Below are 24,378 nucleotides of genomic sequence, written 5' to 3'. Positions count from 1 at the left end.
GATCCACAAAGATGGTGTACAGTTCATGATTCTGCTCTTGACACTTCTCTTGGAGCTGTCGGACTGCGAAGATCATGTCCACAGTGCCACGCTCTTTACGAAAGCCGCACTGTGTCTTGGGTAATAGACCCTGTTCCAGGTGGTCAATCAGGCGATTCAGCAACACTCGTGCAAGGATCTTGCCTGCGCTGGAAAGCAATGATATTCCTCTATGATTATCGCAGACCTTTCGATTTCCTTTCCTCTTATAGAGGTGTACGATGGACGCGTCTTTCAATTCCTGAGGAATAGACCCTTGATTCCAGAAGGACTGAAACAGTTGAGTGAGTTTGTCAACAAGCACTGCACCACCATCCTTATAAACTTCTGCTGGGATCGCATCAGATCCTGAGGCCTTGCCACTGGACAGCTGGCTGATGGCCTGTAGGATTTCAGTCTCTGATGGTGGAACGTCCAGGCTGTGGTTGATATCCGCCTGGGGCATTCTATCAATCGCCTCGTTATTAATGGAAGATGGGCGGTTCAGTACGGATTGAAAATGCTCAGCCCAACGCTGTAGAATCAGTGTCTTCTCAGTAATGAGAGTTACACCATCTAAATCCAGTAAAGGAGAGCTCCCTGAGGGCCGAGGGCCGTACAAGGATCTGAGGGCTTCGTAGAACCGTTTGGCATCGTTTCTATCAGCAAACATCTGGATTTCACCTGCCTTGGCACTCAACCAAGAGTCCTGCATCTTGCGAAGCTTGCTCTGTACGGTCCTGCGAGTGTTGTTAAAGGCATTTTTCTTAGCTGATGGCGACGGGTTGTTCTGATGAGCACGGTAAAGGCGGTGCTTTTCAGCAAGTAAGGCCTTGATCTCTTCGTTTTCATCAAACCAGTCCTGCTGTTTCCTGTGTGAGGGTCCAAGAACCTTTAGTGCAGAAGAGTGCACAATATTCCGGAAGCGTTCCCAGTCCTTCTCAGCATTTTCCTCTAATTGCAGCTCTAAGAGTTGGTTGTCAAGATCTTCTGCTAGTAAAGCTGCTGTATTGGGGTTCCTCAGTTTACTGACGTTAATCTTTTTCACCACAGCTCTTGTTTCCCTGCGGACGTCTCTTTGGCTTGATGTAAAGGCTTAATTTAGAGATGATGAGTCTATGATCAGTCCAACAGTCAGCACTCGGCATGGCCTTAGTCACCCTTACATCCTGTCTGTCTTTCCTCCGCACGATGACATAATCAATGAGATGCCAGTGCTTGGAGCGTGGATGCATCCAGGACGTCTTTTTGCGAGTGGGCAGACAGAAGATGGTATTGGTAATGATCAGATCATGAGCCACACATGTCTTCAGGAGTAGTAGGCCATTGCTGTTACATTTGCCGATTCCATTTTTTCCAATGACGCCATCCCAGGCAGAGTGATCAGATCCTACTCTCACGTTAAAATTGCCAAGTAGAATCAGCCTGTCGGTACGCTTCACGGATGAGAGTAGGGCATCAAGATCTTCATAAAACTTGTCCTTTATTTCATTCGGATTCGTCATTGTGGGTGCGTAAGCGCTGATTAGTATAGCTTGCTTTCCTCTCGGTAGTGGAAGATGCAGTGTCATGAGTCGGTCGTTCACACCCTTGGGAAGACTGGCAAATTTGCGGACAAGTTGATTCTTAACCGCAAAGCCAACTCCAGATTCACGACATTCGTCACTGCTACGTCCACACCAGAAGAATGTGTAACCACCCCCTATTTCTGTGAGCTGACCTTCGTTGGCTAGACGAGTTTCACACAAGGCCGCAATATCGATGTTAAATCTTGCGAGCTCTCTAGCGACCAGGGCTGTTCTTCTTTCTGGTCGATCTGCTGAGGGATTATCTTGAAGCGTGCGTACGTTCCATGTACCAATAATGAGTGGTGTCACCTTGCGGTTTGTTATTTGAAGTTTTGTTGTTCGACCGCATAAGATGGGATCCCCTCCAGCCGCGGTAAGCTGGCCAGGGTTCTGTGAAGCAAACAATGTTTAGGGCACCTTTTCTAGCCCCTTCCTCTTGCTACGGAGGTGAGCAGTGCGGTCCTAAAAAGGGCTGCTCAATCACTCAGGTAGACGCCGAATCCAGCTGTTGCTTCGATCAGCAAGAAGACGACCATTAGACCTGAGCCGCCTGTGTGCAGGTCTGCAGCTACAGCTCCCAGTGTATCCACACCTGCTGCTTCGTCGCTCGCCCATCGCCACAGGACTTTGAAATTTACGGAAGTTAGGAGATGTCAAGACTTGCGCGTGGATTGGATTAAAGTGAGGGAGAGGTGCGCATAGTCAGCCTCACTCTCTCTTCCCAGATCCCATCTTGCTCCAATGGCAGGACAAAAGTCGAGACGGTTGGAGATGGGCTGGGCGCAGTGGTTGACCAGGGCATCTTTCGCGTCTTGCCGTGCTCTTAGCGTACCACACCGCTTGCAGAAACCGCCTTCGTGACCGTTGGTCCTATTCTAGAAGGTCTCATCCGCTCAATCCGCCGGAGTCTGTCTTCACATGCTCGGGATAGACAAGGCCCCATCTCACCGGAGGTCTAAGCCCAACGGCTACCCTCAACCTGGTTTAGCCAGCCGGTCGAAGCTGTTGCCCGGGGTGTGGCCGCTGCGCATGCTACAGCTACAGGGAGCCACAGGTGAGAGCTGAGTGACAGGTGTATGGGGTGTTCAGGGAGGGGTAGCACCTCTGGTGTAGGGGCATGTCGTATCCTTTCAGGGCAGCTCATCCACCTTTGGTCCCCACCTGTCACTCAGCTCAGCCCTGTCTGATAAAGGTGATAGAAAGGCCTAGTGGAGCTACCAGAAGACTTATAACAAGCATTAGGATTTCTGGATGGCTAATTCAGAGTTTCTCTTGTGGAACCAAGTGTCATTTCTGACCACCTTCAACACAGCATATATTGTCTCTCCAAAGTGGAGTATGTCCCTCTAACTGCACTCAGGAATATGACATTCACCTTGGACAATATCCAGTTACAGACCAGCTCTTCGGGAATGATTTTGAGAATGCAAAAAGCAGTGTAACATGATTTCCTTAATATCCCTTCATTGACAGCTGTTACTACTCAAACTGTTCAGAATTCCTCTGAATTTCTCCCTTTGCCTTTAACACATTGTTCTGCTTGATACCCACTGATGCCTAGTGTACATTTAAGTTTTGCCAACATAGCTATGTCATAGAATCATAGACTTGATTAGTGGAGTGATTTTTTTCTGACTTTGCTGTGTTAGCAAAAGCCCTAGTGTTGCATCATCAGTATAGCGTTATACCCCAGTTATACCATCAAAGCCATTTTGCTGGAATAGCTTTTTTTTCACCCTCCTGGTATAGATGCAGTTTATACCAACTCTTTTGCTGGTATAAACTGCATCTATACTAGGAGGATTTGCTGGTACAACTATATTGGCAAACTCCTAAATTATAGACAAGGACTGAGTGTAGCCACTTTATATGATCCATAAGAGCTGAAATGTTTGGATAATTTCCAAAGATTTCTGGAGAAAAATCTGACTATCCAATGTTGTTAGTCTGGGTTGGGCAAAGTAAGAAGACTTGTGTGATTCTATGCCAATACATGTGTTAATGTTTCCCCTCTTCTCTGGGAGCAGTTGTTTTGTGGGCTCATGAGTCTGTAAGTTATATACACTGAGTGTGATAATTCTCCATGCTAAGGAAGACCCGTAAATCATTGTGATATTATAAAACTGTAATGCACGGGTTGGTGGCTGCCTTCTATCCCAGAGGGCTCTGTTGTAGGGGTGCTTCGTTTTTTGGGTTTGAAAGCACTTTAAAACCTATGAGAGACAGATATTGCAAGCTGAACAGGATTGGGCTGGGTCAGTTGCTTTCCCTGGATGGCTCATCCAAGTAAAGGATATTTTAGGAAGTGGTATTTGTGATTTTTATCATAAACAATCTAGGGAAATGCAACCTAGATGAAGCTACTTTAAGGTGGGTGCATAACTGGTTGGAAAACTGTTCCCAGGGAGTAGTTATCAGTGGTTCACAGGCTGGAAGGGCATAATGAGTACACACACTCAGCCCTCTGCCCTGACCCCTGCACCTCCTCCACACACCCAGCCCCCTGCCCTGACCCCTGCACCACCCCATGACCCCAGCCCTGACTCCAGCCCCCCCCCACATACCCAGCCCCCTGCCCTGACTCCTGCACCCCCACACACCCCATGCCCTGACTCTTGCACCCTCCACATCCCCACCCCCACCCTGAGCACCAAATGGGAGCTCCTGCACCGCCCCCCCCACACACACACATTCCCACCTGCACCCCTTGCACCAAATGGGAGCTGCCCAGGTAAGTACTCCATACCCAAACCTTCTGCCCCATCCCTGAGCCCCCTCCCTCATTCTAGTTCCTGGCCAAACCCTACACATCAACTCCCAGCCTGCTCCTTCACCCCCAGCCCTGTGCTCTGTGCACTTCCCGCCCTCAGCTCAGTGCAGAGAGAGAGGAAGAGAATGGGCTCGAACGGGGGAGAAGGTAGATACCTACTCTATGTGGGCAGGGCCGTGACCCCAGACTGGCATTGGGCTCAGCCCACTGTCGGTCTGGGGTCCCAGCCACCCGCCCCGCTCAGCCTGCTGCCTGCCTCTTGCCAGCCAGGGTCCCGGTCGCTGGTCCTGCTCAGCCTGCGGCCTAGATGAAGCCAGCAGCGAACTGAGCGGGCCGGCGGCATAAGATCAGCATTTTAATTTCATTTTAAATGAAGCTTCTTAAACATTTTGAAAACCTTGTCTACTTTACATACGACAATAGTTTAGTTATATAATATAGACAGAGACACCTTCTAAAAAATGTTAAAATGCATTATTGGCACGCGAAACCTTAAATTAGAGTGAATAAATGAAGACTCGGCACAGCACTTCTGAAAGGTTGCTGATCCCTGTGTTAGAGGGTGCCTATTGCTGGAAATGCTCTGTCTGAAAGAATGTTGTTCATCCAAACAAAATTTAAAATGTATGTATTTTCACACTGGCACCACCCTTAAGCTTTTTTGGAGGCGAAACAATTCCCCTCTTATATGTAATTAGTGCAAGTAGGGAAAATTCCTTTGCTTGGAGGATAAGAATGATCTTGTGCCAAAGTATAGCATTGGGAGTAAGGTACCTACCTTCTCCCCCGTTCGTGCCATTCAGCAAATTGTCTCTGCAGTTCCCTTCTCTGCCCCTATCTAGTCACCTGACTTGGATCGCAAGCCACAAACTTTTCAAGTAGTGAAAATAGCTTGCAGGTATGTATGTTGCACACCCTTGTGTTGTAGAATGCAAGAGTACAGAATAGCCTTTTGTCGCACAGTTTCTCCCTTTCCAGCAGTTTCAGCACCTGCAGAGCCTCTTTCCCTTTGTGTCAGGCACAATCAGTTTTTTTGCTGTTTTGTTTTTTCTAATAGTTAGTAGCTTGTTCTATAAACTTTCTGGGCCCATGAGTCTCTTTTCACCTGTGTTTAGGCTTTTTATATTGTTGGCCAGTTTGAGCTTTGTTTGTTTATCTCCATGGCAGGTAATCCTGGCAACTGGCCGTATTATTTTATTTTTTTAAGATGAAACTTGTGTAGGAAGATGTTCACTCATGATAAATAAGGATGAAGAGGCATTTGCACCCAAACTCTGCTGCCTGATTCTCTGCTTCTAGTACATCACAGAGGGACAGGGATACTACTACTGCTTTCTTAACTCAGAAAGCTTTGTGGATGGCTTGATCTGGCATTCTTAGTCAGTTCATTTGTCCTGCATCCAACCTCCTTAGTCTGCTAAAGGGAGCACAGGAGTTCATGTTGGATAAAAGCCCATCATTTTCTAAGAGGGTTCCAAGAAGTATGAATCTAAAATCCTGAGATTCAAGAGGAACTGACTTTGGGCAGGTCATTTAACTTCTCTGTACTTCAGTTTCCCCTATGTAAAATGGGCAAAATCCTCCCTACCTCTCAGTAGGGTTGTAATGCTTCCTATTTGTAAAGAGTACTTTGAGATGCTCTGAAGGTGCTGTAAAAGTACATTTTTTTCAATGTTAACTGTTGAATGTGTTTAATTTTTCAATTTTTTTCTAGTCTGCAGACAAAGATAGCTCTGCAGGGAGTGAAAGTGAAGATGAAGAATTCTATGATGCTGATGAAGAGACCCAAATGATCAAGTAACAAGAGGAAGCTTTCCTTTTTATGCCTTTTTTTTTTTAATTTGTCCAGCCAGGTCCACCCGTAAGAATAAAACTGGAACTGTCTGCGGGTGAATTTTAACAGGGCAAGTGCCTCTGCCTTTCCAGCGTTGGGAGATGAATTAGAGTACTATTCAGATGCATTACAGTGGTTTGACTGATGAGCATTGCTGATTTTTTTTCTTACTCATGAGAACCATTCAAATGTTTGTGGCTCAAAATTATGATTGCAGGCTAGGTTTGAGGCCAAAGATGATGGAGAGGTATTTGACGTATTTCTGAAACTTGAACTTGAGAACTGATCCAACTTGCAGACAGACTTCCGCTGCATGTGTTCACATTTTCCCTTCAAGGTGGGCTCATGTTGATTTTTGAAGCAGCTGAAATCCATAAACTTGAAAGGTTTCAACTAGGTTTCTTCAGATGGATGAAATCTAAAGAGTTAAACTGAACACAGAAGGTACTATAGGCCAGTATGATGGGAACAAATTCCCAAAATCCTCTCAAGTTACCTACAGCACACTGGGAAGAATGAACTATGGATTCTCTACCAGTTCTGCATCCACTCACTGGAATGGAATTTCATACCTCAAGTGGTTAGGGAACACCAACAACAGATAGCTGTACTCAGTGATGTTGTAGGGTGGATGGCTAGAGGAACCATCGGTTGGAGGGACCAACTAATAGGAAAGGGCAGATGGTCTTAAATAAAACAGAAATCCCCATTATTGCTGATCTCTTCTCCCCCATCTGTCTCCGCTGCCTCGCCCCTCTCAAAACAACTTCCTTTTTTTCCTTTTATTTTGGTTCTTTCTCACACGGGTTTGTCATGACAGTCTATAAATCTCAGGACGGCTCTGTATTTCTGTTGCATATTCTGTTTGATTTTGTTCCTCTCATCTTTTCTCACTTTGCCATGTAAACTGAGGGGCTTGTTTTTCCATGGTATATAGTGAGTGTCTTATGGGAGGTAATTTTACTTATCTAGGTTTTGCATTATTGTGACTAGCCACGGTTATGGCTATGGAGAAAAATGAGATCTTCAGTGGTGCAGAGTACTGAAATTGCCTGTGCAGGCTGCTGCTAGTGTCTTGGGGATCGCTGCAAGAGGATTCACGTATTTATTTTATTTTTCTATATATAGATAAAGTTCTTTGGAAGTTTCTTGAGCCCACATTCAATTGGTTACTTGACCTTGCTGAGGGAGAACTGTATTCTTTTGTTTACACTAAACTTTTTTTAAAGTATACTGAAATAGAAGGATGTTGAGTGTTGAAGTTTTGCCAACTAATAGATGTGGCCTTTGGGTACGGATTCAGTATTCCTAGTTAGTGTTGACTTTATCCTCCTAGCTCCGACAGTTGATGTCTATATAATTTTTTGCAGTTTATGGGATCAAATTTCATATTAAAAGTGTAAAGGTAGCTGGTTATTCTATTGGAAAATAATACGGGGATCAAATGATTGGGGAGAAGGGTGTTTATTGAACATATTCCAGAGTCAGCAAAAAACTGTTATTCCGGAAGGAAGCAGAAGATCAGATCTGAAACTTACAGCAGGCTCTCTAAACTTTGTCCAGTCAAGAGCTGCATAGACAACTTTCTAGGAGCCCAAGAGTTGTAGCTCTGTTACTTAGGTGGAATGTCATCAGGGCTGGCTCCAGGCACCAGCGAAGGAAGCAGGTGCTTAGGGCGGCCAATACAAAGGGGCGGCACTCCATCCGGTATCGGGGCAGCACCTCCAGGAATTCGGCGGCGAGTCCCTTAGTCCCTCTCTTCCTCTTTGAGCTGCCGCTGAAGAGAAAGAGAGGGAGTGAAGGGTCCGCTGCCGAAGAATGAAGCGCCGCAATTGAGCTGCCTCCGAGTCGTTTTGTTGTTGTTGTTTTGGTTTTTTTGCTGCTTGGGGCAGCAGAAAAGCTGGAGCCGGCCCTGAATGACATGCTGCCATCCTTGTCTTCAGTGCAGAGAGGAAGCCCACAAAGACTACATGTTCCCTATCATGCAGTACTCCGTCTTGTTCCGAACAGATTGATACAGTGCTATGAGAACGACGGCGAGCTGTAGTGGGGCTCAGTAGTCTCTGCAGGCAGCACTTCTATCTGGAAGATGAAGAGGACTGCTGACTGCACTGTAGATATCAGTGGGACATATTTGACCAGCAGTTGGTCTCTCCTGACTCTTGCACAGCTCTTGTGGATGTGATAGCAAAATTAATAGAACTTTTAAAAATGAATCTGGATGTTTTCAGCCTTATTTATAATGACTGAGTGGAGTTCTTGGAGTTATAATTAAGTTTGTGTTTTGTGCCTTTTTTTTTCTAGTTTGACACTTTAAAATATGGGGATTATAAGGAACATGGGGGGGATTTTTTTCTTTTCATTAGGTTCTTGGTGATTTTTTTCCTCAAAGGTTCTAAATGTGCAATAGCTCTTACTGAAGTTAACGCTGCAGTACCTAGGAACTGTATTGATGCTGTCACAAACCCTAGATTTCTTAGGGGATCAATCTCCACAATGGAATCACTGCCTCTTTCTGGCTTTGAGCAGTGGAAATAGGGACTCCCTTGTGAGACTGACTAGCGCTCTTGGCCTTGTTGGGTATTTGGTTTTATCTACATTCTGGATTGCTAAAAGTCCCAAACCTGCAAAGTGATCCATCCATGTAACTTTCCATTTTTACTCCATGTGGTTGCAGTGGTTCAGGTGGGTGGATTTCTTTGTAGGATCATGGTCAAAATTTGTGACGGTCCCTAATTTACGGTCAAATTTACCTCCATTTCATACAAGCACACTTGTACATATAATCGCAAAACCAAGGATGAAGAAACTTTTATATGAAATAAATTAATTGCACTTTTTTTGGAGACCCTTATACCCACAGAGGCTGCATTCCATGGCAAGTATGGACAGCATACACTGTATCTAGGCAGACCAGTGTTGCTAAGCAGAACTCTTCAGATTGACAGTGCATGCTCTTCTGAACTCTGCAGCTCGTGCCTGTTTTAATTAGAGGCCCAAGTCACAACATTTGTATGGCTACCCTACCTCCAAGTATAATCTAATGGTTCAATGCTGGCCTGATTCTAATTCTTTCCACGTATGGACAGCACATATTGGACATCTGCCCGGGGAAACTGTCGAGTATACACCAGTTCAAAAAGAAAAGTATCACTGTTAGTGACACTAAAATAGCACTGATGATCTGACGGATTTAATCCTTGCAATTCTTGATTGAAGTTTGACAAAATAAGCATGGGGAGAGCGTTTATTCCATTGTTGCTAAGTTAACTTTACATAAATGATCTGCACTATTCAGAGTTCTTGGTCCTGTGTAGACATAAGAATAAATCCAAGTTGGTAGCTCTTACCTATATTTCCTTGTTTTGTAGAAGTTGTTTTTCAGCCGTGTCTCTTTATGGGGCTCTACTGGAGAGAATTGAGACTTTCTCACAGCAGAGATCAGGCCAGCACTGCTTCCAGTGAGACCCATCTTCTTACCATTTCCCAACTCAGTTGTCAGGGTGTGGCAGGGGATGTGCTCTAACTTCTAGACCATGTTGACTTGGTCAACATTTTTCCATCTTGAATTTGCTTATGGAGTCTATGGCATTAACTTCTCAGTTTATTTTAAAACTGTAATAGGTTCATGCCAGTATTTCAATATTATGGGCCCAATTCTGGCTGGCAGCACATACGCCAAAAAATCTGTGGGCAACCCCAGGATTGTATGTTGGAAGTTAGCATGTACATGCACACCTCCGGGTGGACCAGCTAAGTCTTTATGCACAGCTCTTCTTAGGTTAATTATTTCTAGTGCAGGACTATGCATGTAAATGTATTGAGTCTCAGTACTCTATGAATTCATTGTAGGGTATAAAAAGTGGAGGAAAGGTTTTTAGGTGGAAAAATCTCTGTAATTATAGAAATCATATGAAAAGGGCTTATTTGATGATGTAGTTCATTCACCTCTAGCATTCAGTGCAACATTCTTCATGACCATATAGTTGCCAGTGCCTGCTCCGATCTGCTGTAACCCTCAAATGACCCATGTGATAGGACTATTCCAGTCTAGTAGATGTGTTAAAAAGTTATCATGAAAGTCAAATTTACTTAATTTCATCTCCTCTCTCCTTCTGATAGCTTCTTGAATCATCCTAAAATCGCTTTGATTGCAAACCTAGTGAAAAATATTAAGAAAATATAAATAGGGAATTGATTTTTGTTTAACTTTGATTCATTTGAAGTGTCCCTAGTGCTAGAGCTCTTTTAAGTGTCGTCCAAATCAGTTTGGACGGGTGCTATACATAAGTAATTCTATGGAATTGGTCTAAGCAGTTGCCAGATTTCTAAGCTGGAATGAAACAATGTCTAAAACTAGTTGTGTGTGTTCATTTGGCATTCTTCCATGTGACCGGCTAAAACTAGTATTTACAAGTATCTCCATGGATCTTTAGGACAGAAAAAGGGAAAACTACCTTTGTTTGTTCATGCCTTAGTGCTCTTTGCACTTTAATGACCATTGTTTCTGAAACCCTTCTGACTGCTTGCAGAGACAGTAATTAGCCAAAGAGATTAATATTAAAAAAACAAAGTATAGAATTTGCATAATTTGAAACAATTGCCTGTCTCATATATCATACACAAGTCTGCGGGGTCTTATTTTAATTGTAAATATCAAAGCTCACTCTTGAAGATCAGGGTAAACAAGATAAGACCACTTGCTAGAATGTTTAAGTTCACTCATCAGACTTTTAAGAAATGATAAATTGAAGGCCACGTGGAGTTTATAGAATGAGGTAGATGGTAGAACTGGTGTATTTGATTGAGGGCAGTGCTAAATATTAAATGTCTAGAAGAGAGTTCAGTTTTCTTTTGGAACACAGTTTAAAAACCCCCTCAAATGCTGGGTGGTAGCATATATACCAGCAAAAATGCAGACAACTGAGGGAATGCACAGCAGGAGTTGGCTGCTTCTTGTCTTCAAAAGATGGTAAAGAGATTCTGTATCTCCAGAAATGGAATGGAGCAAAGCCATGAGGTGGCATAATTCACCCTTTTATGTGGATACATATAACATGGCTGTCTGGACCAATCACTGTTCCCTTTGTATATCTGCCCCATAATTACAAATGGTACATGAGTCTCTAAAACAAAATATTACTGCTTCATAGCCAACTTTGTTACTGCTCGTATTGTTCATAGTCAATCAGGAGCCAGATAAAGTATGACAATAATACTAATCAGTAATTCTGATTCTAATTGGGATGGATTGTATTACAGAAATACTGAATGGTATTTGAACAGTACAGTATCCATGAAGCCTTCTAAATTCATGAAGTGTTGCTCAAATTTTGGCCTTCAGTGGTTATAAATAATCAATAAAAGTTGAAAGGCTGCTAAGTATTTAGTTGGGAAGAAGCCAACATCTGTGTATAATCTGAAAAGAGCAGAACTTTATGGAAACATTTGATATTGTCAACACAGATTAAAAATAGAATACCTTAGGGAAATGCTAATAATCTATTTTCTTTACGTAGAATTTCAGGTGAGTCTCTAAATGGTCCGTCTTTAATTCCAAGGAAAAGTTAAGTCAAAACCTTTTTTTCATGTTATTGCTGAAGATTGAATGAGATGCAGTCATTGTGCAGGTATAATTTTTGCTTTATGAAGAAAATTTTTATTGCACTGCATACTTAATGGTAGCAGCTTTTCCTTCCTTGAGTTAGTAACGTTGGATTTTTTTAAGCTACCTCTTTCAATTAATCTTTATTTGGTACTGAATATTACATTCAAGAGATTTTAGGAAACTATGGGGAAAAAATACTTTCCATTGTCTTGTTTGTATGCTGCCCGTGATCCACTGATTAACTTGAAAGGGGGAAGGACTTATGACTTTAATGTTTTTTACAGTGAATTTTGAATAGTGAATGTAAGTACAGGGGTTATTTTGGGGTGGAGGGTAGTTTTAGAAGGGTTGAACAACCCTGCCTGTCATTGGTGATGCTCTGCTCTTCTGAAAACCAGGCCATTACTGTTCTGAAACCCCTCTGTTGGATAGAAGATTGTACTCTGGCACTGTCTTGTTTCTCCTTGCTCTTAGCCTTTCGTAAGCAGTTAATCACATAGGACAAGCAAATGAAATTCCTGAATAGATGATCAAATTCTGCCCTCAGTTACCTTTACACAACCCCACTGATTTCAACTTCAGGCAGAATTTGGACATTACCCTGACAGAGGAGCAGCTAACTGGATGAACTTTGTTTTTTCAACATCATATGACCAAGTTCAGTGCCAGTATAACTCACAACTTCACAACGTCAATGGATTTGCTTACACAAGAATGGAATTTGATACTACATTCAGAAGATCTTGTCAGGCTGTGGGTTAAGCAAAAAGATGTCTGGTGGTGAGGGGGATGGGTTTTTGCTTGGGCCATGTACCCAGGCAGAAGGTTTTAGAAGTTCGTTTTATGCAGTGTGTGGGTATATATATTTTTTTAATCCTTGATTTGGACTTCTTGAGCACTGCATGTAAAGGTCTTTCAGCATAAATATGTGGATTTATTGAATTTTGAAGTTGTCCTTCTGTGATTATCCTCTGATTGCCATTTCTAGTTCACAGCTGTACGGTTAAAGCCTGGGCGTTGTGGGTGGGTTTTTTTGTTTGTTTGTTAACACCAAGAAGTCACCATTTGTTCAAGCCTAAAAACATTAGTTTCCCTGATGTATGTCTTTTAGTGGTGGCATTCACTTACACACTGTGACTAAGTGCTGGGTCCGTCTCCTTTTAAGATGCATTTGCCACAGATGACTAAACTGTTGTAACAAATGTAAAAATATTCAGAACAACTAATGCAGATTGTTATATTTAATGCAGATTGTTTGACCGATAGCTGCTATAATTCACTGGAGCTCTGCAAGGTAAAACCAGCAAGTTGGTTCAAGTTTGGAACCTTTTGCAATGTGAGATTTAAAAAAAAGGACTCCATTAAAATTTTACAGATTTACACGCCCAAAATGGGGATGGGAAGTCTCGGTAATAACACTATTTAGCCAGAAATCAATATGGGATATGCTTTACATTCTGGGAGATGTTAGTTATTTCTGGGTGACCTTTTGAGCATTTTTAAGATGTTAATCTTTAAGATTTCATAGATATTTGTCTGCCGTGGCACCGTAACTTTTAGGTGATTTGTAAAAACTCTGAAACCACCTCTGACTCATACAGTTCATATAAATGTCTTCGTGGCTTATTTTGTGCCTTTTCTTTCCCTAATGCAAGCTCTCTCAATAAACATAAGCTGCTCCGGAACATTGCAAGTCTATTTCATTGTACTGATTTTACTTGCCTGACGCCCTTTTTGTTTTTTGAAAGGTGAAAAGTGATCTCTTAATAGAACAGATTTATAACTGACTGTTCAGGAGGAAATTGACAAGGTGGAAAGCAGGTCATTTTGGAATGGCAATGCCACAAAACGCCTGGGAAGCTGGGACTGTCAGTACTAATCAATATATTCCACTATATCTATCACAAATCATTTCTAACAAAAACAAACTGGAGCAAGTGGAATGTGAGAATCAATTTACTACCAGCCTCAATTGTTGCTTGATGTTGAAAGACTGGAAACGCTCTTGGGGATTTAGAACAGTAAAATGTCAATGCTGCGGTTTTTCATATTTATATCATGGTAGTATCCACAGACACTGGTTGGGACTCGGGGTCCTGTTGTGTTGGGTGCTGCACAAACACACTAAAATACTGTCTCTGCCCTAAACAGTTCAGTCTAAAATGACACCATTTTATGAAATGCTGTGGCAGCTACTGGCAATATTTTAACACTTGTTTTCATTAGCTGAGAAAAAAGTAATGAATAGCTGAAGTGCACTTCCTGTATCATGTCAAGAGAGTCTTTTTCTATACCTGAAAAAATATGGCTTAGGGAAATTGGGGATCATGCTCTTCTCTAAGTATTGGGCAAGAGATTTTTCCCTGTGATATATCTACCACTCCATAGTAATAGAAAGTTGTTTAAAATGTAAGGTTCTTTGGACATGTCTGTAAGTAAAGCATCTTTTGATTTAATTTTTTAACTTCCCCTTAAATAGCTCCTTTTTTACAAGGATATGAAATCACTTCAGAGGTTAATATTTTTGATTTATACAAACTAAATAGAAAAGAGCATATGTCCAGTACTAAGTTATGTACATAAGTCTGTGAGGTATGTTGCCATTTCCCTTTCTGCAAAGTGAGGCTAAGTGAAAGTGACCAGTAAGATTCCTGGTTTGTATTCCCACCTCTGGCATTGGCACCGACAAGGATGGGAAGAAGCCAGTCTGCTCACGTTGCTTCATTGTTTAAAATAGTCGCCTGTCTTTGCATTTAAAATAGTCGCCTGTCTTTGCGTTCACCTCCTCTATTTTCTTACAGTATAAAATAAATCTCTCAAAACAAAGTACTTCTAAAGCTGAAGATGGTCTTCCTCTTCAGTAATCTTTAAGTGAATTTTTACAAACAGTTGAAGTGTCCATAACAATCAAATGACCAATTTATTTGGTACCTTGGTTTAGAATTACTAAACAAAACTGACCTTTTGTTTCCCATTCCTGTAGATATTACATTTGTCTCCTCTATCATAATGGTTTAATACTTTATTTTTATTTTCAATGTAGTGTTGGTGAAAGATGTAGACTTGAAAGCTACTTAAGGTCTCTTGTCTACAGAATCAGTGCAGCTAACACCAGTATAAACTTCCACATCCTTTACCACTAATTGCCTCAATTATGCCCTGGAGGGAACAGCTGAGTTAAGAAAGTAGGTGCTTGTGTACACTTAAAACTGTTGTGTTGCTGCAGTGCTTCAATGCAGATGCTGTGCTCGCTGACAGGAGGGGTTCTCCTGTCGGTGTAAGTAATCCACCTCTCTGAGCGGCAGTAGCTACATCAACAAAAGAATTCTTCTGTCGACCTACTGCTGTCCTCACAGGGATTTAGGTTGTCTGAACAGTGCTGCTCAGGGGTAGTTGAACTGACCTAATCTTCTAGTGTAGACCAGCCTTTGGTCTGTCTTTTTTGACAGTGGGGATTTGTCCCGGTTAGTTATCTGTGGCCAGCCATTGGTTTATCTGCACTCATACAAACCCTTACTGATGACACAGCCGTGACTCACTGATGCATTCCTTTCTTGCTTGGAACGGAGTAAGATGCCCTGCCACGAACAGCAGTTTTAATATCAATGGCTGTAACTAGGACAAATTCCCACTGTGGACAAGTGCCATTTAACTGACCCTCATGCCTTTCAGTCACCCAGGCCCAAATGAGAAATGCAATTTATGAAGACCCAAAATGAGGGTGACAGACTATTCATGTGGAAAACTTAAAGGTATCGTGGTATTTGTTCCTTACTGTGAATAACTATCTACCACCTCAGCTGCTTCATTCTCCATTTCTGATGTAAATCGTCAGTAATAAAGGTGAGGTCACCACCTCTGTGTGGAAGGTATGAGATGTTGGCACTAACATCAGTGTCATTCCTTGAAATAGGGGACACTTTGAGAGTTATAGTGGACCCTCTGTGAAGATGGCCAAGAGTGGTGCTAACTGTGGTGACAGTAACACGTTTCCCCATGGACTGCCAAACAGCCATCAAACAGTAACAACTTTTAGTTACATCTAACCGGGACCAGATTCAAACTGCTACGGTAAAGGTGAAAAATCTCTCCTATTGCAGCCTCCTAGTTGGTTTTAAAACAGTTGATTTCTGAAGTAGAATGAACTATGCTTTTCCCAGAATTGTCAGTTTGCATCTCTTTTGGTGGTTGGAGATGAGACAGTGGTGGCCAAATTGTCTTTGAATTTCTGAAGGAAACAGCTACAGTCTTGACCTGCTGCTGTGAAGAACATCACTGAGTAACTCCTGAACTCTTTTTTGGGGGGGAAACACAACCTGGTGCAGAAGTGACAGCAGCTCTCTTCTAGGTCATGTACATAATTCACCAAATTAAAAAAGCACAGACTGTGTGTTTGTATCCATATTTCTCTGACAGCTGACAAAGCTCAGGTGGTTGAGCTTCGTCCTCACCATGAAGTGGAGAGGATAGATGTGGGGAGGTCTTGGAACTTCACTGTGGGCACCCCTCTCCCACTCTGTCCTAGTGTAGTGACATTGTACGGGTTGTGTGATTATGATGGGGGGGCGGTCTCCTTTGTGCAGTTTCCTCTTGTCCTAATGCACAGTGCTGCTCTCCCATTGCACACTAAATTCCTTTGCCAGCTGCTCGTGCGTGGTATGTTGTGTGGATGCCATTCTGATTGATTCGAGAGAAGCCTGAGTGACTGCTCCATGCAGAATGTGTGGCATAATGGGATTGCTTGAGACCAGGCAAGTTTTAAGAGACTGGATAAACGTTAAAAATACTGCTTACTTTTATCCAGAGTGACCTTTTTGTTGAGGTGGTAGCTAGCCATGGACCAAATCCCTGAGAAGGTAGGGCTGGATTGCTTTCATCTGGTTCATTGCGGGATGTCCTTTGAATCACTCACAGATCGTATCTGTTCAGCATAAGCAGCACCACAGTTCAAGAGCCTTAAACTCTCCACCGGCAGGATTAACAGAGGTTCCATTCATCTGCTCAGCCAGTGTGAGGTGGGGAGCAGCACTAGCATCCCTACCAAGCTGCTCCAGCCGTAGGTCTGGTACAGAAATGAGCAGCATGTTGATGCTTGAAGAAAGGAGCATGAGTCTTGGCAGCAGATTAAGCCATTCAGTGCAGGGCACTTCGGTTGCTGCTGACCTGTCACTTGCTCTGTGGCCCCACATCTCTGCTCAGGCTCATCCCACCCCTGCAGCACGGGGGTTTGTGGGGATTCCCCCAATCTGCCCCTTCCTCCAAAATGGGCTCCTGGACGGTGGGAGTATCTGTCACCTCCCACATAAGCAAAAGAGTCCCAGCCTAATAGCAGTGACTTTCCCTGTGTTCTCCCTTGGCTTTTACCGTACACCTTAGCAGAGCAGCCCTCCAGAGTTCAGTGAAGGCAGTATTTAAACACTAGGGAAGAAGCAGCCAAATTCTGCTTCCAATTACACTGGGGTTAAGTGGGAGCAGAATTTGGGTCAGTGTCTCTAAAATGCAAGACTCCTAATGTAATGTGCCCAGTGTGGCAGCTCTCCATACCATAGTATCCCTTTACCATCCTTATTTTGATGGCCACTTTGAGCTGCAGCTTGTCCCCCTTATACTTAAGTTCTAATGTATTCTTTAGGCACCATCCTTCCCAAGCTGTGAGGATAGTTTCAAATTCCGGTTTGCATTTGTTGATGTAGCAAACACTTTGTGTTTTTTTTCTTCTTCCATTTGTAAACGTTCTGCAAGACACATCACAGGGTGTGTAGCTGGGCCGAGACTATACCTGCAGTGTTCACCAAAATAGTCATGTAATTCACTCCCTGGCTGAGAGCTGTTGCTTAAACAGTATCGGGTGCTGTTTGTTTACCAGAGCCCCTTTCCCCTTGGATACAGCTTTCATTCTATTTCCCTGGCATTCGCTTGGGAGTGTCTGATTAATACTGACTTACATTTTTACAGTTCTTAGATCCTGAAGTGCAGTAAGTAGGGCTGAATCTCAGATTTCTATTCCTGAGGCTTACCCTTTCTGAAACTTTAATTCCCTAATCCATACAATGGGACCAATACAGTTATCTCTATCACAGGTTATGACACTTTCTGTTTCTAAAGCTATCTCGAACTAAATTATTTGTCGCCCCTCGCTACCATCATACCTGAGCATCTCCTGGTCTTCAATGTACTTATCCTCACAACAGGCCTGTGAGGTAGGTAAGAATTAATATCCCCATTTTTACAGCTGGTCAACTGAGGCACAGAGAGACTGTGACTTGCCCACGGTCATACAGGAAGTCTGTGGAAGAGCAGGGAATTAAACCTTAAGTCTCCCAAGTCCCTGGCTAGTACCCTAACCACTGGCCTATCCTGCTCTGTTGGATGAGAAGTGTTGCAGAAAGAGTATTATTAGGAAGTGAATTTAATGCTTTAATCCTAGTATCTTACAGAATTTCCACTCCTTATCCCACCCAGATTCTCTGCATGGATGGGAGGAGCCCTGCCTTTTCTTGTCATTAAATTGGCAGGCATATTCATGTTGTCATCTTAACTTGTTTGAAGGGGATACAGAAAGATCAAGTCTCTTGTTCCTCTCCACCTCTACCAGCCAAATGACACAAGCCTATTCAAATGTTTAATGCTTTTTAAATTTAAAAGTTTGTGCTCCAGTTTCTCCTGCTCTTTCTGTTTCTCAGGAGCTCTGCAGTGAATTCTCCATTTTAACCAGCTCTGGCCCTATATATCTACCCTTGCTCCACTGCAACCTTGAGGCCAGTACAATGCAAATGATTGAACTGTTCCCTGTGGCTTTTTGGCTGTGACAGCACAAAGCAGCCACTAAAGAGGGAAGGGCCAAGCATCTTGTTATTGGGAGCAGCTTGAACTTGAATTGTCTATTGACAGAGGTTGAGGAAAACTGTTTGTTTACCAAACAAATGTAGTCATCATCCATTGATGCCAGCAGGTTATTCTAAGAGACTGCTTAACTAAAATTATTCCTAAATATGTGCCAACCACAGTGACCAGGAGCCTGTTAGTGCACCTTCAACTATTGCAGCTGTATCTCTGACCTGGGATTTGTAGCCATCCCGAGCACAGGAATTCTTTCAAAAGTTTGTAGAAACTTCTGACTAGGTCGTCTTCCAGCCAAGCTAGGCTGCTGGGTCAATCTAGCTTTATTATACCATGCCCATCAGTATAGTACATAAGTTACAAATGGAACAAAGTGGATCAAGAGGTTCAGCACTTATTTCTAGTAAAATGTCTTATTAATTTTGTTAATCCTCTACTGGAGTGTATTGGTGGGCATTTGTCCCGTTTGCTCTCTGTCTTCCTCCCCACTTCCTTCCCCCGTGCAGAGGCGATGCTGGGCTGGAGGGGGAGGGAGGAAGGGTTCCAGTTGGTGGGGGGGGGGGGGGAGTGCAGCAGGGTTCCCTGGACCAAGGGAGGGCCCAGCAGGGTTTGAGTGACCAGAGACAGTTGGGGAGCACCTTGGGTGAGCACCGGGGCCCAGCCCCCTGAGGGGGGGCCTTGAGCCAGCCCCATGCAGTATCCCATTTTCCTTTTGGGAATATGGTCACCCTGATTGTTCCTCTATGTCCACCTTTTTCCACCATGACCCTAACTGCTGTCTGACCTTCGAGCCCCTGCCTAACGTAGCCCTTACCTGCTTCATCTTTCCTTTGCTTCCTCCCTTCTCTGTTCAAAATGTGCAGCTAACTGGCCCCTGCTGTGTCCTTCCTTCTATTCTAGTCTGGGCCTTCTTCCAAGTCACTTCTAATGTATACCTGGAACGTGCTCCTGAATCCATCTGATGCCTCCAAGTTCAAGGCTAAGTCTACCCTACAGCCCTCTATTGGTATAACTACGTCACTCGGGTGTAAAAAATCCATATCCCTGAGTGATGCAATTATATTGACCCAAGCCCCCCTGTAGACAGCGCTCTGTCGATAGGAGGGCATCTCCCATTGACACAGCTCTCTTCGAGGTGGATTAACTACACCGATGGGAAAAGCTCTTCCATTGGTGTAATATTGTCTTCACTGAAGCACTACTGCGCCACAGCTCCACCGCTGCAGCATTTTAAATGTTGACCTGCCCCAAGTCCTCTCCTCAAAGCACTGTTAAATCGTGGAGGGGGGGGAAATCTCTACGAAATCATGAATTCTAATCCCCTTCAGCCACGGGGTTGCGTTTGCTTCCCATACGCTGTTCAGGGTTGTTATCTGCTAAGCATCCCCATGCCATTCACAAATTTAGCATCCCTGTCACACCTACCCCCAGCTGTATTGAATTCTCATCCATCAAGCTGGGCCCCAGCCAGGGGTAGCAGTTGCTCTCCCTACCTATAGGGAGCTGTTGTGGTGCTTAGTGTGTAGATGGTCTCTTTGCCTCCGTTCTCACTGTTTCCCCCAACTAGCTCAGAGCAGGAAAGGAGCAGTTAGAAGGAATAAATGCCATCAGCAGGAACAGGTGATCAGCAGGTAGGGACAGAAGGTCAGAGGCCTTGGTATTACCCAATGAGTTCCCAGGCACCAGCCCCCCAGTAAAACCCCAGATTCTCAGCTGGCATCCAGTATCCCTCACCCAGCATTCTGTACCCCAGACAAATCCCAGTTATCTGCTTGCTTGTCTCTCAAGAACACTCCAGCATCTACACTCCTAGCCTGGTAATCTCAAGCACCCTTCACTACCTAGCTAGTTAGCACCCATAGACACTCACCAACCTACCTCAGCCATCACTTTCAAAGTTTGTGCAGCTCCATGATATACCCTGTCACAGCTGGAGGTAGGGTATATTGACTATAAACTGAAATCTCTAGATATGCAAACTCACTCATTACATAATTTGCATGAAAAGTTAGCAATGGAGCTCCATGAAACTTGGCAGGAATGTCTGTTCATATCTATACATTGTCAAGTTAGGTTGCAAGCTATTCAGGGCAGGAGCCTTATCGGTAAATTGCCTATGCACTAGATGATTAATAATCCACTATAATAAACTTTACCATAAAAAGTCTCACTTTGTTGCAGAAAACCCAATGCCTCTCAATGCACATGAACCTAGACAAATATCTTTGTGCCTGCCTGAAGCAGTGGGACCGGGGCTGCATGTCATGTGGGGGAGGGGAGCGCTGCCGCCATGTGCCAGGCGCAGGAGGAGGAGTACGGGGGCTGCGACCAGTCCCGGAGGCGGCCCCATGTCAGCTGTGTGCAGAAGTGCATAAAGTGCAAAGAGGCCTCTCCTGTGTTAGTCATTTGTGTTGGAGATGCCTTTTGTAAGGCCTGTTTTAGGGAGTATTTTGTTCACAAGTTCCATGCGATGCTTGGGAAGAAACGTGCTATTTACCAAGGAGAGAAGGTGGTTCTTGCGTTACTGGGTGGACCTGCTTCCAGCTCAATGCTTCAACAAGACCAAGAGGGGCTGAGTCGAGAAAGAGCCAAGAAACTGCACTTTATACTGGGCATCATCTACGTTGACGGTAACCCAGCAACGTGCCCTGCTCCCAACCCATTTTGTGCACGTGGTTTTGGGCCAGCCTACACCCAGGACCCTCTGGAATCTGCTGACGCTGTCCAGCATTAAGAAAGTCTGGTTTTGGACAGTGAAGAAAAAAAAAAAACTATGATCCAATTACTCTGCGAAGCTGATATTAACTAGCACACATCAAGCCCCAGTTAACATCTGCCACACATCTCTGCTCTTGCTATTATTCCTTTGGGGCAATAGCCTTTGACATAGCCTACAAAAGGAAACAATGACAAAATCCTGCTTGAAGCAATTGCATGTGTGGTTTTCCATTACACTGAAATGTATAGGGTGCAAACATGCCACATCACAACCAGTTAGAGACCATCAGTTGGGCTTCTTGCTTGGGTCTGCTTAACCCTCTTGCTTGTCCTTGAATGTTTGCAATAGCCAGGAGGAGAGATGAGCTGCCAATGGTAATTCCCTCATGATTAAGAGCAGAACACTCCATTTAACTCTTCTTCTGTATTCTGTTGCAGTCATATAAGCGATCACCTAGTTTTTCTTTAAACACATGGCAGAAACATTAATAGCCAGCAGAAATGGTTACAAGCAGATTGGCTATAAAACTATTGTCCTGGGCTACCTGAAATTGTGTTCCAGTAAGAGCTCATAAGTTTGTTCTGGACAACATTTTGATAGGATATTGTGTATTGCCAACCGCAAGTGTTCAAAAATCATGAAATGGTGAAAAAGAAATGGGGGGAGGGGGTGTCAGTTTGCTTTCTAGTTTTTTGAGCTTTTAGGATTCATGTTTTCAAGTTTGTCTCTGCAACTTAAGGGTACGTCTACACAGCAATGTAAGCCTAAAGTTGCTGGGACTCAACTCATCTGATCGAGGAACCCTGGGCTTGAGTGTCTACATTGCGTTTTAACCCTAGATTACGAATTTTCTGACCTGTGCTTGAACCTATGGCTAGGCGTCTACACTGCTGTGCACAGATCCAAGTCAAAGTAAACCTCTCCCAAAGTGCCTAGCGCCTCCCACATGTTGACACTCTAGCCCTAGGAATGGGGCTCACTGGGGGGAAAACTCTGCTCACCCTGTTTCCTAACTGTGGCGGGGCTATTGATGCCCATAAGGAGCACACAAGTACATAAACTGCGTGTTCAGCTCCCTGGGTGACTGTCTCAGTAGAACGACAGCAGTTTGAGAGGGCCTTATACTGAACTACCATCTAATCTGAGAATTGGGCTCCCCACCTTTAGGCTGAGTCCCATGGCAGGACAATGCCCATGGGTACCTGCTCTGAGGATAACTAGGACATCAGTCTCCAGGGCTGTCAAATGATTACTATGAAACTTTGCAATTCTTAATTTTTAAACTGGGCTCTTCAATGAAGGTGGTTTTGGTTGTTTTTTTTTATTTATTTTTGTCTGTTTATTTTGAAGTTTGACATAAAATGAAGGTATCAGAGAAAACACACCCACCCACCCAGCCTGGCTGGTGTTGGCTGCAGAGGGTGAAATACATCACCAAGGGCTTGGGGTGTAGTGTGCTCCAGCACCCCTGGGATCCCTTATTCCTGCCCCTGCCGCACCTCAGGAAGTAGGGATATGGGATCCCACCCTGGGAGGCTGTGGGGAAGTTTTGGGGCTGGCTGTCACTCAGTGCCCTCACAGTGCAGGGTGCCCAGGTGCCTCTGCACACACAGCCCCAGGGAGGGAGGGGGGGGGGGCTGACAGCAAGGGGCAGTGAGCAAAGCAGGACCAAGCAGCTGCCCTGCAGGGAGGGGAAGTAACAGAGCTTCCAGCTCAGCACGGCTGGGGGAGGGATGATGCTCCTGCCTGTCAGCTTTTGTTCCCTGCTCCAGGCAAGCTCTGCACATAGGGTTACAGTACAGCCAGGTTTTTCTGGACATGCACTTTTTTTTTTTGGTCCTCCGATTTCTGTCCGGGCAGATTTTTGAAATATGAACAAATGTCCATCACCCTTCCTTGCTCGTCCTTTTTCCAACATCAATTCTGGTAGAACTGCAATTCCTGGTGTGCCTTAACAACAGTGTGCCACCCTTACTTCTGTACTGCTGCTGCTGCTGGGGGGTGTTGCCTTCAGAGCGGAGTACTGGAGCGTGGTGACTGCTGGCTCTGAAGGCAGCACCACTGCCGTGGGCAGCGCAGAAGGAAGGGTGGCGTGGTACTGACTGTTGAATCGCTGAATGGGATCCTGCTTGTACAGTACAACTTCAGGCACACCTCTTGCAAAGACTTTCACGGCTACTTGATGAGCTATCAACCACAGCTGAGAAAGATATGCCCTACAGAGAAATATGCATGGACACAAGAAGAAGTGCAGTAGGAAAGGGCTAACTGCATGTGAAAAGGTACAATTTGATTTACATTTATTTTTGGGGCCATTACACTTGTTATTTATAAATGTTAGATATTAAAAATTGAAAGAAACTGTACAATAGTAGAAACTGTGTCCCGTCCTCCCATCCCATCTGCCCCAGCTACCTCTCCTCCTGGCAGTGTCCTCTATATGGGAACTTGAAATATGGTAACCCTACCCAGCAGTGAGGAGGAGCTGGGGCGAGAGCTGCCACTGCCACCAGAGGAGCAGGAACAGGCAGCATGCTCAGCCAGGCAGCAATGGCACTTCCAACCACTGTGCTTACTGCCTGGAGTGCTGTTGCTCTGCTTCTGGAAACTCTGGGATACATCTGGAGGACTTCCAGGACCTGAGTCAAGCTGGGTCTGTGTCCACACAGGAAAGCAACAGGGCTCAGACCCGATGTCCCAGCTTAACACAGGCTCAGACCCTCCAGCTCTGCAGGGTCCTAGGACCCTGGGTCTGAGCCCTAGGTTAGTACAATGGATGTGTGGACGCAAGTGGCGGTTAGGCTTGACCCTGGGCTTACATTGCTGTAGCCATATCCTAGGAGGCTTTTATAAAAATAAAACTGAGGTTCTCATATAATCACTTGATTTCAACACCTGGGGCTATAAGACAAACACCAAATATGAGCACTGGCAACGCTTTGTAACCTGCAAGCAAAAGCCAAGTTGCTGTAGGAAGAAGTCTTGGTGGCTGGTGAGGAGGCTGCCTTCCCTCTGCATGGG

General features: G+C 44.2%; 1 protein-coding gene across 2 annotated transcripts in view; it reads left to right on the top strand.

Annotated features, from left to right (window-relative positions):
- Window positions 1–8,329, top strand: part of SLC22A15 (solute carrier family 22 member 15) — a 41,333-nt gene extending 33,004 nt beyond the window's left edge. For both annotated transcript variants that reach the window (XM_045001183.1, XM_045001182.1), the window contains exon 12: window positions 6,071–8,329. In XM_045001183.1, coding sequence (XP_044857118.1) covers window positions 6,071–6,157 — 87 coding nt within the window. In that variant the 3' untranslated portion in view covers window positions 6,158–8,329. The remainder of the gene's footprint in view (window positions 1–6,070) is intronic.
- The last annotated feature ends 16,049 nt before the right edge of the window (window positions 8,330–24,378 follow it).

The sequence above is a fragment of the Mauremys mutica genome, chromosome 1, assembly GCF_020497125.1.
Source record: "Mauremys mutica isolate MM-2020 ecotype Southern chromosome 1, ASM2049712v1, whole genome shotgun sequence".
Classification (NCBI taxonomy): Eukaryota; Metazoa; Chordata; order Testudines; family Geoemydidae; genus Mauremys; species Mauremys mutica.
This window is presented reverse-complemented; position numbering and strand designations above follow the sequence as displayed.